The 13,617-nt window shown below is 31.6% G+C and overlaps 1 protein-coding gene across 7 annotated transcripts in view; it reads right to left on the bottom strand.

Moving 5' to 3' along the window:
- The window catches only part of LOC129804572 (uncharacterized), a 120,839-nt gene that overhangs the window by 21,730 nt on the left and 85,492 nt on the right, over nucleotides 1-13,617 (bottom strand). For 4 of the 7 annotated variants that reach the window (XM_055851990.1, XM_055851999.1, XM_055852010.1 and 1 more), the window contains exons 6-10: nucleotides 11,383-11,631; nucleotides 11,071-11,223; nucleotides 10,623-10,753; nucleotides 10,281-10,364; nucleotides 1,280-1,433 (exon numbers count right to left, since the gene is read on the bottom strand). In XM_055851990.1, the coding sequence (XP_055707965.1) occupies nucleotides 1,280-1,433; nucleotides 10,281-10,364; nucleotides 10,623-10,753; nucleotides 11,071-11,223; nucleotides 11,383-11,631 (771 nt within the window). The remainder of the gene's footprint in view (nucleotides 1-1,279; nucleotides 1,434-10,280; nucleotides 10,365-10,622; nucleotides 10,754-11,070; nucleotides 11,224-11,382; nucleotides 11,632-13,617) is intronic. The other 3 variants (XM_055852030.1, XM_055852042.1, XM_055852053.1) reach the window with 1 other exon arrangement.

The following is a 13,617-nucleotide window of genomic DNA, read 5'->3' as shown; positions in this document are numbered from 1 at the left end:
AATCAATGAAAATTAAAATGCTACAAATATACGAATCGAATATAAGAAATCAGAAGGACAGACATTTCTAATTATGACTTATGATATTATAATACTAAGGGGGAAGTGGGGCATCTTTGAAATTGAGATTTTTCATCTATGTTTACGTGGAAAAATGAACCATATCATAATGCAATTTAGCTGCTCAATCTGTTTGTGCAGCTAAATTATATTACGGTAAGGCTCAATTTTTTTTTAAAAATAGGTGAAAAATCCCAATTTAAAAGGTGCCCCACTTCCTCCTACCCTCTTTTTTATTTAAAAAAATTCTTCTTGTGTTTTATAAGTGTGATTAGTTAATTACATTTTTAACATTTTTCCGCTCTTAAGTTATTGTTGTTCTGGTTCTATTCGACCGATTGGAAGCGTCTGATGCACAAATTATAGTTTTTAAATGTACAATAGGGTAAAGTGTATAATTTGGAATTGGTGTTACAAGTTGGACAATTCGCCGGTACAAGTTGGACATGGTTTTTTTCTTGATAAATACAGTACAAAATTTGTTTTGAAGCACAAGGAATCAAATTATAAAACTAAAGCATTAAAAATATAAAAATAAAAATGAAGTACTAAATTTATGAAGACAAAAAGCCCTGTCCAAATTATACCATTGTCCAACTCGTACCACTGTCCAACTTGTACCACTTTACCCTAAGTCTATAAAACAAATTGAGTTTATAAAACTCTTACAAGAGATTCAGTAATGATAAACTTATTCAACATGATTAATTGCTTTTCTTAGCAACTTCAACGATGACACATCTGGGAAATCATAATGAACAGTAAAGTTATTTTAACTTTTCTCAGTTAATGTTATTTTAAAATAGTCACGGTGGTGAGGGCTAAATTGAACCGAAAATTGAGATTTTCTTTTTATTGTGAAAAATTGTTAATATATATCTTATACAATTTCAGTGAATACGGAAATTTATGTTTACTTTCATTAAATAGGATTTTTGTCGAATTTCGTTGATTAAAATTTAGCCCCTGTCTATTTAGCCCCGGTTCTCCCTAATTCCCTTATTCTGAATTCAACTATCACAAGTTCTTCTTTTTTCCCTCACAAAATTGAGTTCTTAGATAGAGTTCTCCAAAACTTTGAAAGAAACTTTTTTTTTATAAAATCCCTATTACACCGCACAAATCCTGAGATTTTGAGGTAATCCGTGAACATGCCCTTAGATGAGAAACCCCTCTCTACTTTTCCACCCCGTGTAATTTTTTTTTCTTAAGGCCTTACCTTGTGGTGGCGCATGTAGGTTTTCGCACCATCGAGAAGACGTTCAAACTCCAATCGATTGGCATTGCGATTCGTTATGACATTGCCCACTTGACCCACAATTGTTGCAAAAATAAACACTCCAATGAGATAGCTCACGATGGTGAAAATATACCTTTAGTGATGGATGGAAAGAGCAATAATTAATTAGAATACTAAGCAGAGGTTACAGCACTTTCTCATTCATGTCAGGTATAATAAGGGTATATTCATACTCATTGCATTATAATAATTATTATTGGCCAAAATACACCAAACTGGCTTATCTGGACTCTCTCTACATATGGGCTATTAACTTAGGATTTTATAACATCATAATGCAGGATCAAATGACCTTTGGTGAGCATTTATTTAATATTGATTTTCAATTCGGGAATTGAGACATATAATAAAATAACTTTGATAGCAAAACACCAAGAAATTGGAAGAGCTCTAAAAATATTTGGAATGCTTTCCACACTGAAATTGCACTAGTTTCAGCAGATAATTACATGTATTGTATTACATGTGAAATCTATATATTGGAAAATGTGCATTTTGGAGGAGAAAACTATTCTCCTCTGGTCAAGAAGTACTTTTTAATTGAAATGTCGAATTTGCTATTATGTCTGTTAGACATTTCCGTCTAAATGTTTTCGCATGCTTGCAGGTCTTTAATGCTGGTATACATATCTCAATATAAATGGTATCTCTTTAGTGGTGTCTCAGTCGATGGATATGGTTCTTGGGAGAGAGGGAATCTTGGACAGTTGCCAGAAAGACACTACAGCACATTTGGGTAAATCAAAAGGAAGCTCCCATGTTCATATGAAACTTGTCTTATGCCATTTAATACACATCATGTGGAGTTTCATGGAAGTGGATATTTTCATTAATAATCAACTGAAAGATAAACTGTTGAATGAACACATCCACAGGGAGAATTTGGTCTGAGGATAAGTTTGAAATATAAATCACAGAAAAATGTGTTATTTACAGAGTGTTCGTATACTGCCACTAAAAATTCTATATTCTTATAGAACTAATTTGTAGTTAGGGTATATACACTGACTCTCATTTAAATAGGAACAGTCGCACAGGAGAGAACATGTAGTTGTGGTATTGAACCCTATTTCGAGTTAGGATACTGATTTATATCTGAGATTCTTTGCAATCTCTATATAACTGAAACCTAATCTGTTGTTGTTAGACCAAAAAAAAAATTAAAATTAAAATTTACTTAACCCTTTAAGGACGATTGGAACACCGGTGTCCCATAAATAAAATAATTTTTCCTGACAACCTGAAATTATTTTTTTCTTATGTTTGTACGTAATTGCAAAGTAGAAGGTTGAAGGAATCTAGGATATTTTTTGCAAGTCTCCAACTATTTGCTATATAATAAATATTTAACCTTGAAAATGACGAATTTTTAAATTCTCATATTGAAAAATGATTTCAATTATTTTTTATACTTCTAATTTTTTTCAAGCCAAACCGTTTTGGAAAAAGAAACTACAATACTTATATGCAATATATTTCATTAGACTGAAAATTATTATTCATTGGTACTGTCAGAAAAATTACTTAAATTTTTGGGCTATTTTTGTCCCTATCGCTCGTAAGAGTAAAAAATGCATCGAATCAGAATCTTTTGGATTTTCCAAAATCAGATGTAAGACGTTTCATTGATTTTGTTTATCGGCTAAATTTTTATTGTTGATTTTCGGTCGGTAAACTGTGATCGTTTAAGGGTTAAAAAAATTAATAAAATCAGAGTGACATGATAACTTCTTTTTGATAGTATCGATCGACTGTTGATTCTAAAAAATGGAAATGTTAGCTGCAATTTTTATAGCTAATGTGAATATTCATCAAAATTGTTCGTAAATGTTTGTGAATTCCTATTGGTTTGTAAATCGTATAACCCACAAAAAAGTTTGTAAAAATTGGTACTTTTCAAAATTTGTACTTTTTTTTTGTTTTTTTTTAACATTTGTTCGTACATTTTTGTAAGTCATTTGACAAAGTTTTAAGAGCAAATGACAAAACTTTACAAATGACAAAATCTCATGAACATTTTTCGTGAGTTAATTTACATTTACGAATAATTGTTTGTAAAAGACCAAAAAATACTCGTTAAGTGATCATGGTACAAACAATATTAATTGTGAAAAAAAAGTACAAACATTTACAAACTTTTTAGTGGGTTATATGATTTACGAGCATTTTGTAAGTCCACAGTGGAAATATCCAAACCTTTACGAAAAATTTTACAAACTATTTTTTTGTACCGTCGTTGCGGGTGGCTTTGCCCGTTTTTTCGCTGTTTTTCAACTTTACCCTCTAAAAGTGGATAGTTAAAGTGAAGGGAAGGGGGATTTTGAGTAAAATTATTTGTATTCAGTTGTTAATGAATGGATTTTGTGCCTCTAGCATTAATTTTATAAAATTTTACTATGTTTAAAAAAATCAAGAAAAAAGGCTTGCACTGGGGATAAGGTGCGGGTGACTTTGCACGTTTTAATAAATACTAAAAAATCAACAATTTCTGATAATAAACGACTATGATGATCTTCACATCTAAGGGTAAGATACACAAGATCTACAAGATGACATAATCGCCATCTTGATTTGACGTTTCTATCCGCCATTTTGAATAACTGTCAAAACCTAAAAGTGGTCCGATTGGGTTGAAATTTTAGTATGTTGTAGATTATGTCAAGACCTTTTCAGAACATTATCTATGTTCCAGTCTACGTCAAGTATTTACCTAGATACAGAGGCTTAAAGTTTAAAATTTTGAAATATTCATATTTGTGCTATCTTTATTTTCTAATCTTGAATTTTAAAACCTAAACAGAATGCCTCAGTAACCATTAAAAATGGTTGGGGGCTTTTATTTTATATATTTATTTACACTTAAACAATTAAAAAAGAATAAACGAAAAGTAATTTTTTTTATTTTTTTATTTTTTCATCTTTGCAAAACCAGTTTTTCAGATCTTCAAATAATATGCTGTTATAAAGAAAAACATTACTTTTCTTTGTGTTTGTTATTTAGATCTCATCGCCTGACGATAGCACTGCCTTTTTTGTGACGGTTTCGATAAAAGAAGCTCTCCGTAGTTCTGTATTAATGAAAATGTCAAAATTTTGATTTTATAGCCCCAGTATCCAGACAATCGCTTGACCTAGGTCGGGTTTTATATATGTTCTGAAAAGGTTTTGATATCAGGTAGAACATACTAAAATTTCAGCTCAATCGGATGAGATTTTTGTTTTGACAGTTATTCAAAATGGCGGACAGAAACGTCAAATCAAGATGGCGACCATGCCATCTTGTAGATCTCGGTCATTTTATCTTAAATTATCAAAAAATTGGATAATTTTTAGCCAAATACTTCTATAATAAAGCTTAAGAAAACCCAGTATATGCAATTTTATAATGTAAATCATGCGCTCTTGGGATGATTATATTAAAAAAAAAGTATTTTAATAAAAATAATGAACAAAATCAAAGTAGATTATTCTAGCCAGATAAATTTAGAATAGATTTGAGCAATTTACTACTCTGAAATCGATTTTGGAATTGAACCTTCAGATAACTTTTTCGCGGAGTCGTTTTTTGACAAAATACCTGTACTAGGATTTCATTGACTATTACTGAAACTACAAGAATCCTTTTGAGGATCATTGTATCTTACTTGGTACTTAACATATCCCTATATACTTTGACATGATAGAACGGATCGGCGAAGACTATCAGTAAGTGCTAGAATTGTTCAAAGTCTCACGAACAGCAGAGTGCAAAATCACCCCCGAGTGCAAAGTCACCCGCAACGACGGTATAAAAAATTGTCATCTACTAAATCTAATAAATCCACATTTATTCATACTATCGATTCGATAGTGTCGAAAAGTTATCATTCCACTTCAGTATTGAAAATCTCATAATAATTCTGATTACTAGAAAACAAACGAAAAGCACTAAATTTGTATGCTTTTAAGGAATAGAATTTTCTGTTCTCGAAATGTTCGGTTATCGTTTTTGGTATTTTAATCCGCAGCTTTTCGGGTCCGCAGAGTCATAACTGGTTTCCGGAATCGTCATTCTTCTTTAGTCTCCTAGACGTAATTTTTCTGGTTCGTAGGGATGTAGGTTTTAAGATGTCTTTTTTGCTGTCCTATCTGGGACGTAATTTTGCACGTTTTGCACTTATTACAGAACTTGCCACAGCTTTTTTTTACGTGTATAAGGTTTTTTTGTGATAAAAAATAATAAAATTTTCAATCATGAAATATTTTCTTATTTTTTACGATTCTAGTAGATACGAGTAGAAACCTCAAACCCCTCGCAACTATCGACATTTGACTTACGCATGAAGGGAAGACAAGATTACTTGCAGTACGGCTATTAATGTGTAAGGTTCTCTTTGTTATTTATTATTTTTCCTCACCATTTGTCGGAAATTAATTTTAGATTATTGATTTTGGTATCTATTTTTATGGATGTACTTAGTTTTTAAAGGATTTTCAACATAGGATACTGGTCAAAATAGGCCTAAAGGCCTAAGATCTTCGTTAGGGTGGTAGGTAAGAGGGAAACAAAAAAATCAGATTATTTCCTATAGGCTCACAGAAACACTATAACTATAAATTTTACTTTACTTCCTGAAGATTAGATTGATTACTTTGCGATAGAGGGTTAAAGGCTTTATTCTCTATAAGATAACTGGATAACGAACAAACTGGGGTGGATCTCCAATAACTTCAAACTCTTAACTCCCAAACTTAAAAAGAGTGAAATATTGCACTCGCTTATGGTTGTTACGATACCGTATATGCGTTGCTCACAAGAATTATAGTTTCAAGACAAAATGTTGTCTTCTTGTGAGGAAACGTATATAAAATTACAAAAGTTTAATAATTTTTTCATATTCTATTTTTTTATTTTTTTTTCAAGGGAAAATAGGCTATCAGAACCTGTTGATATTTATTATATTATTCGTAGTAAAGAAATAGGTAATTAAAAATCAGAATCCGAGCTCGAAGTAGGGCTTGATAAGATAGACAAAACTCATTGGGTTTTTCAGGACAATAACTTTTACCACGAGTTTAATTTAGGTAAATCAGGTGAATCAGCCTCGAGGCTAGAGTTGTGTCCTTGTAATATCGTATGACATGTTTTCAGTTTTAACCAGCTTTTTTTATTTTAAATGAAAGTCACTGTATATGGATTACAATTCGAAAGCACTCACCACGCAAACAATAATATCAAAGTTTTCGAATTGAGCATATTTTTCATACCATTCTTTATTACATGATTTTTGGGAGTGATTTTCACTTTCAGTGGGATTTATTGGATTAAATACATAGCAGAAGAGTATCGTTTATATTAATTTGCCACTGTAATTACGAGGTACAGTAAAACCAGAATACATATTATTGTGCTGTTCATTTGAGAATTTTACTTTGTGAGTATTTGGTACATTTTCTTTTTGTAGGAAATTGATCCAAAACACAATATTGCACGTAACTAGCGTAAAGTTCTCTTATTCTGTTTCATATGGTATTGTTTTCTGCTGCAAATAATTTGTAATGATATCAAAGGAAATCGAATTTGATATTGCTTGATTCTCAATAGAATTTATTAAAATAGTTTTCTCTGCTTTTCTTCAATATGAAATGTTTAATTTCACAGTTCAGTGAAAGTATATAAGATCAAACGCAACACGATTCTTCAATTTCTTATAAGGAAATCAAAGATATTTCAAGTTTTTTTTTACTATATATTTTCATATTATTTTTTTTTTATTTAGAAAATGCTTGAAATTTTCTGTGGATAGCTTATTTTTTATGTACCTGAAATTAAAATCATAATGACATGTACCCGTTTTTTCTATACTTGAAAAAAAAGAAGGTTTTGAAGGCTGTCAGCAAAATTTATAGCACTGAACTTTAAAAGAAATTAATTTGATCTACTCGGATGCGGACCAATTTCCTAAAGTAATTTAGTATCTCTGCAGATATAGATTTTCTCAAAGATTGTGTTAAACTTTCATTCGAAAACTTTGATGACGGCGTGTGTTACAGTGCCAAAGAATTATCTCGACCAGGGTCTGTGGGAAGAACAAACAGTCAAGATTTAGGGCTCATGATTTAGTTTCAGGGTAAGGCTTCAGATAGAAGCTGGATGAGGTGGTAAAACACTGCAAATAGCTTGACAAGGGCAGCGATAAAAATGCAGAAGTCGGTCAGCGCGAAAAAACATACTCTTATGTCTATTTGTTATTTCCCGCAGGGCAAATAGTTAAAATCCCACCGGTATGAGGGGTTGGTGGAACATACAAACATTTACTGCTATGTATAAATTCTGTGCTACAACCCGCCCATTTATCGCCCTCATCATCTAGCCATATCCTCCTTTCTTGTGGCGACAACAATGGCAAGAGAACTTCTCAAGCAGTGTGCAACAATTCATAAGGAGGTCCCTGAGATGGTGGGTGGGATAAGCACAAGTAGATGGGTACACGTGGGGGTTGGTTTTTGGGAGTAGAATGAGATCATTGCTACCGCCAGAGACACAAATCTCCGTGATTCAATAATCATAAAAGGGGAGGAAAAGCGAAGAGAGAGAGAAAGAGAAAAAAGTCCTCAATAAACACGAGAATACTTGCTTTTGTACTAAATGCTCCAAAAAAGAACCATAAAATGCTCTAGTTGTGTGCTATGTCACATTGCAAAATAATCATTTGTTCAAACACGAGCCAATTTGGCGCCATAATTGATTTATTACGCTTCTCTTTTTCCATCTCTTCATTTCACCGCAGACTGTTGAATTTTTATCCAACTTTGGCGCGTGGAAAATCATATTTTCATGCAAAAGTCTTTTCACATTGTCGCACAAATTCAGTGGAATTGGGCGGACAGCCTCCAAAACACTTCACACAGACGTTTACTTTCGCTACGGCAACATTAAGAAATTATATACATTATTTTCAACTCCTTTGGGATACATGTAATCACACGAAATGTACGATATTTCACCTTTTTTTTTGTGGAACAAACATGTATTTTGGTTTTACCCATATTTCCTCAGAATTCTCTCTTATTTAAATATTTTTCTTTTTAATTAATTAATTTTAATTAATTTGGTTTCAGATTTTGTAGGTGAATGCATGTTCTCTTTTTATGTGTTTATGTAAACTACGAAAAATACCGTGCTCTTGAAACTCATTACAATATTTGTGTTTATTGCATAAGGTGTAAAAATGTGATGAACGATCAGAGTTGAAACCTAGATAATTTTAAATAATTGAAATTAAACTTTCCAAATTTTTATGAAAAAAACTTTTGCTTTAAAATATTGTCTTAAGTAAATGTGGTAAATTAACTTCCAAATGGACAAGAAGACTCCATCTCCATCATCATTATATATACTTTTCCACCAAATCTCTAAGATGTTTTTATATAAAAAAAAATCTTTTAAATTTTTTCTTTTATTTTGGAATTTGGATTTCATGAAATTTTTCCAATCCAAAATGTGTGACAGAGCCATAAAGATTTTAATATAAGCGGAAAAATCTAAAATTGTCTTTAAGATTTAAAGGTCTATTAGAATTCCTAGAAACTCACAGTAAGATAAAGAATCTCGCCTAATGTCACATAACTAAGCTTACAGATTCTACTCAAAGAATTTTAATTCGAACTAGAGTCTGATTTTTGTACTCAAAAGCTTCAAAGTAAATAAAATTTTCATCCCAATCTCAAAACTTAAAATTCAATATGGTTAAAATATAGGAATAAACTTGTGATAAAATATTTGCTATTATAAATCATTTAAGTTTCATCTAGATCTCTAATTTGGTTAAGTCTTTGAATATTTATCTTTCTATTTTAGAGAAGGCTAGACAGTTTCAGGTAGCCAAATTTTGAAATACTCATTAGCTAAATTAACTTAATTCAAGCTAACTAAGTCCAGTTAGGGAAATTGTGCCAAATTCCGGCCAGCTTGCAATTCCGGACACCTTTTTTATTCCTCGAATTTCCATGAAGTTTTAGTTTTTATACACTCTAGAGATTATACAATGCAAAGGAAAAACAGAAAATGTAATTTCGACAAACGAGATGACGTGAAACAGACATTGGAAGTAATCTCGAAGAGCAAGGAACTATGAGAATAAAGGTGGCCGAAATAGGGGTCCAAAGTCATGTTTATATTTTTTTATTAATTTTAAAATCTACTAAGAATGATTTTAGATAAAATAAAGACGATAAATTGTTAACAAGTTTCCAAGCAACACTCCTTAAGAAAAAGGAATAAAAAAATCAATTTGTATTGAAAATATTACATTTCAGATTTAAGACTTTGGCGCTTGCATGCAACTATGCCGAAATTTGGCACACTTACCCTAGTTTCTACTTAAGTATTCGTACTATATATTAATTTATTATCCTAAAATTTTATATTTTCGAAAGTCATAGACGCCTGAAACTGCTTCACAATCCGCTAGATGAATTTTACCATTATGTAATAAAAATTGCTAACTCATATTCTATAGAAATTCTAGATTCTCTAGATACAAAGAAAACACAATTTCATTTTAATCCTTAATTTATAGAATATATTTTGTTTTTATTTCATGAAAATTTCAACTCTGTTCGTGCAAATGCCCAAAAACAACATGAACTGGAAAACTTACAATACAGTGCACTAAAAAAAAACATAAAACAATACGTGTACTACTGAAAAAGGATATACGGGATAAAAATAATGTTACCGATAAATCTTTCAAATTAAATTTGCTGAATGTTGACATGAATGTTTGATATTGTGTGTGGGTGTATCTTGTGGTATTGTACGAGAGAACAAGATCGACGCCGAAGGGGTTAAACAAAGAGAGAGAGAGAGAGAGAGAGAGAAATGGGTTAATATCATTAGTTAAGAACTAAAAGATTGAGTAACCTGTGAATAGCATACCCGTTGTTGGAACCAAATTGCAGTAAACGCGATTTCAGGCCACGTCTCGGAAGTGATCTGGGGCCGTCCGCCGAGCTCGAGGGCCTTCACCGGGAATGTGTGCATTATTAAAGTCATATTTTTGTCCATTTTAATTTCGTTATCATCTCACTTTACATACACAGCCATATATGGTTAAAAATAGAGGGATTTTGAAGTACTCAAAAATTGCAAAAGACTAATTAGGGTATAAACGATTCTGTTCATTTGTTATGCTTGAAAATATTCCTCTTTCCATTTCTTCTATATATATATAAATACTTTTTTTTATGAATTGGATATTTAGGCCCAAAATAGACTCACTCAGCATTCGTTTCCGGCGTTGGTAGATCCCCAATTGTCGTCAGTGTCAGTGTGGACCAGTATAAGCTGCCCAGATATTTTCTTGTTAGCGTAGCATAATCTCCCGGACGGTAGGGATACACCCAATCACCCTGCAATTTATTGTGTTGACAGAAAATTAACAAAAAAAATATTGGAGACTGGCTTAGTTATACAGACTTATTAATGCTGACATAATGAATGGTAAATAATCAATTTTCCAGCATCAAGCCTTTCTATGTTTCATTTTGTTTTTCCTATCATTCTTCTTTTCTACACTTTTCCGCTCTTTTTTTTCTCTTATACATTCACCTTATCTTTGCTATTCACCCACAACTCGAGTGATATCGATTATGTGAGGAATTTTTAGAGCGGAAAAGTAAGAAATGAAGTAGGTAGTTGATTGAATTACAGACAATTCCAAAATTACCTGAAATCCTTCGACTTCCGAGAGTAAAAAATAGAAACATCCAAACCAATGAGCTAAAATTAACAGGATGTGAATTAAATTGACGACACGCCACAAATTAGGCCAAACTGTTCTACTCTCAACGATGTAGTAAAATTTGATGGACCTATAAACCTGTAAATATATTTGTAAGAAAACACATTTTTGATTATTCATTAAGGATATAGGTCTTTTCAGCATGAACAAAACACATTCCGCAAACAAGCTCCATATCATGCATTATTAATTCACTCAGTATCGTGGAGGGTAATATCACAAGGTTTTGCTCTTTACCTTGAAAAATCGTGGAAACCGCAAAAGAGGTTGTGTTCCGAATCTAATTTGTAACAGATCTAATGGTATTAAGGCTGCCAAATCGAGTAAAAATTCGCGCGATCTTATATAATGTTTTGCTAATTTCTTATCGTCGTACACCATCAATCCTTGCTCCAGATATCCTGTTCTCAATTGAACAACTACGTCAAGTACAAATACAATGTCACTGATGCAATCACAGGTGAACCAGAAATTGGACGCAAGATCCTAGACAAAAAGAAAAATAATTAATTAGCTATATTGTATGAGCTTATCGACAATGTCATTCTTTCGTTCTAAATTCGGTTTGGCATAAACTATGTAGATATTTGTACCTATATAAAAGCAAATAATGCCAGTTTAGAAATAGTTTTATTTTAATCACAATATGGCGTTGTAGAATTATACGTAAAAACAATGCCAACCATATAGCAGAAACTGTCTGAAGTTACTTAATAACTTTTTTTCAAAATTTTAAAATTCTCTTGAGTAAGAAAAAATTATCATATATATTTTATATGAATTAATAATCTTACGCCGAGCATATTAGATATTGTAATCGACCAAGAAGTCATATAAAACTTTTTCTTTTCTTTTGAAATATGATTTTCGAAGTATCTCGAACACGGTTTTACAAATTTTAAACGCTGGGACAGGTATTTCGGATTTAATGAAAAAGCTCTAGAACGACATAAGGTATCATAAATGGTCTAATGAAGCATAGCTGGATTCCGAAATAAAATATAAAATCGAATTTAAAAACAGTTAGGTTAATTTTTTAAAATAATTAATAGACCGAAGGACATATAACAGAGCTACACATGTTAATACAGAATGTTAATATTTTTCTTTTCAAACCGAAGATTTTGGCTTTCGCTGGATCCGATTTTGTCATTCTCTGAATCAGGGGTATTCAAAACGGTTCCCGGTTAAAATCCCAAATGACAAAATCCTGAAAACCGAAATATGAAAGACTAAATCCCAAAAGGGACAAAACGAAAATCAAAATTCCGAATTTGTCCAAATCCCAAATAGACAAAAATAGTTTATCGAATTTAAAATCTGAAGATGAAAACAATAACGATTTTCACTATTCGGCATTTTAGATTTTCGCGATTTCGATACATTTGGGTTTTTGACCTATTCGGGATATGATTCTTCTGGATTTTGACTCATTTAGAATTTTAGCTGATTAGGATTTTATTTAAACCCATTTGAGATATTGACTTGTTGGGTTTTTGGCTTTTTTGGGATTTTAACTTTTCGCGATTTTGACCCATTTTGGATTTTGGTTTTCAGGATTTTGACCATTCGAGATCTCAAGCAAAGCGGAGTTTTGTTTCTTCCCGATTTTGGCTTTGAGGACTTTCAGAGTTTGGAATTTTAATGCTTCGGGATTTAACGCTCCCAAATTTTGTCTGCCACCGGTTCAAGTTCAAAACATATTACCTTTATGGAACCAAATGTAGGTGAGTAGTTGCATCGAAACATGACAGTAGTTGTGAGAATGAATCACTGCTGATAATAATAAACAATCAAAATAATTAATAAGAGGAAAGCGATACAGCAGTTTGGTCAAAATTTAGTCTTAATATGATTTACAGTCAGTTGTAACACAAATAACACCAGTTAATAAATGCAATTTAATTGTAAATTAGTGTTTTCCAAACCATGTTAAATTGCGGAAATAATAAATTAGCTTTTCTCATAAATTGAGCTCGTATAAATATGTAGTGATAAACTCAATTTTTGAAGTTAACATTTGGAACCAAACTATTAATCATATAAAATTTAATTACTAAAATTATATTGATTTACTATTCGGTTGAATAGTAAATGAATGTGTATAGACACTTTAACGCAAAATTTGTCGCATTGCATAATAATACTCTAGGACGAAAGTTCATACTCCTAATGAAATTACAATTAATGTATAATTATATTTTCTTACTACCGTAAGTTCAAGATGACTTTGTCCTCTGTGGATGACTTTAACACCCTCCTGTTCGTAAGGTTTTCTTTAATTCTAATGTTTAAGAATGGTTCTCACCGATCAGACATGATAGATCGGACCAGTAGAAGCCATCCTTAAGTTTTAGGAGTAAAGAAAAGCTGTGAACTGGTAATTGCAAAAAGCAATAAATTTCTTAATCAGAAGAATTAGTACACAAAATCAATTTTTAGGACATTACATCACAGTTAAAAATTTGAGGA

This window comes from Phlebotomus papatasi, chromosome 1, assembly GCF_024763615.1.
Source record: "Phlebotomus papatasi isolate M1 chromosome 1, Ppap_2.1, whole genome shotgun sequence".
NCBI lineage: Eukaryota > Metazoa > Arthropoda > Insecta > Diptera > Psychodidae > Phlebotomus > Phlebotomus papatasi.
This window is presented reverse-complemented; position numbering and strand designations above follow the sequence as displayed.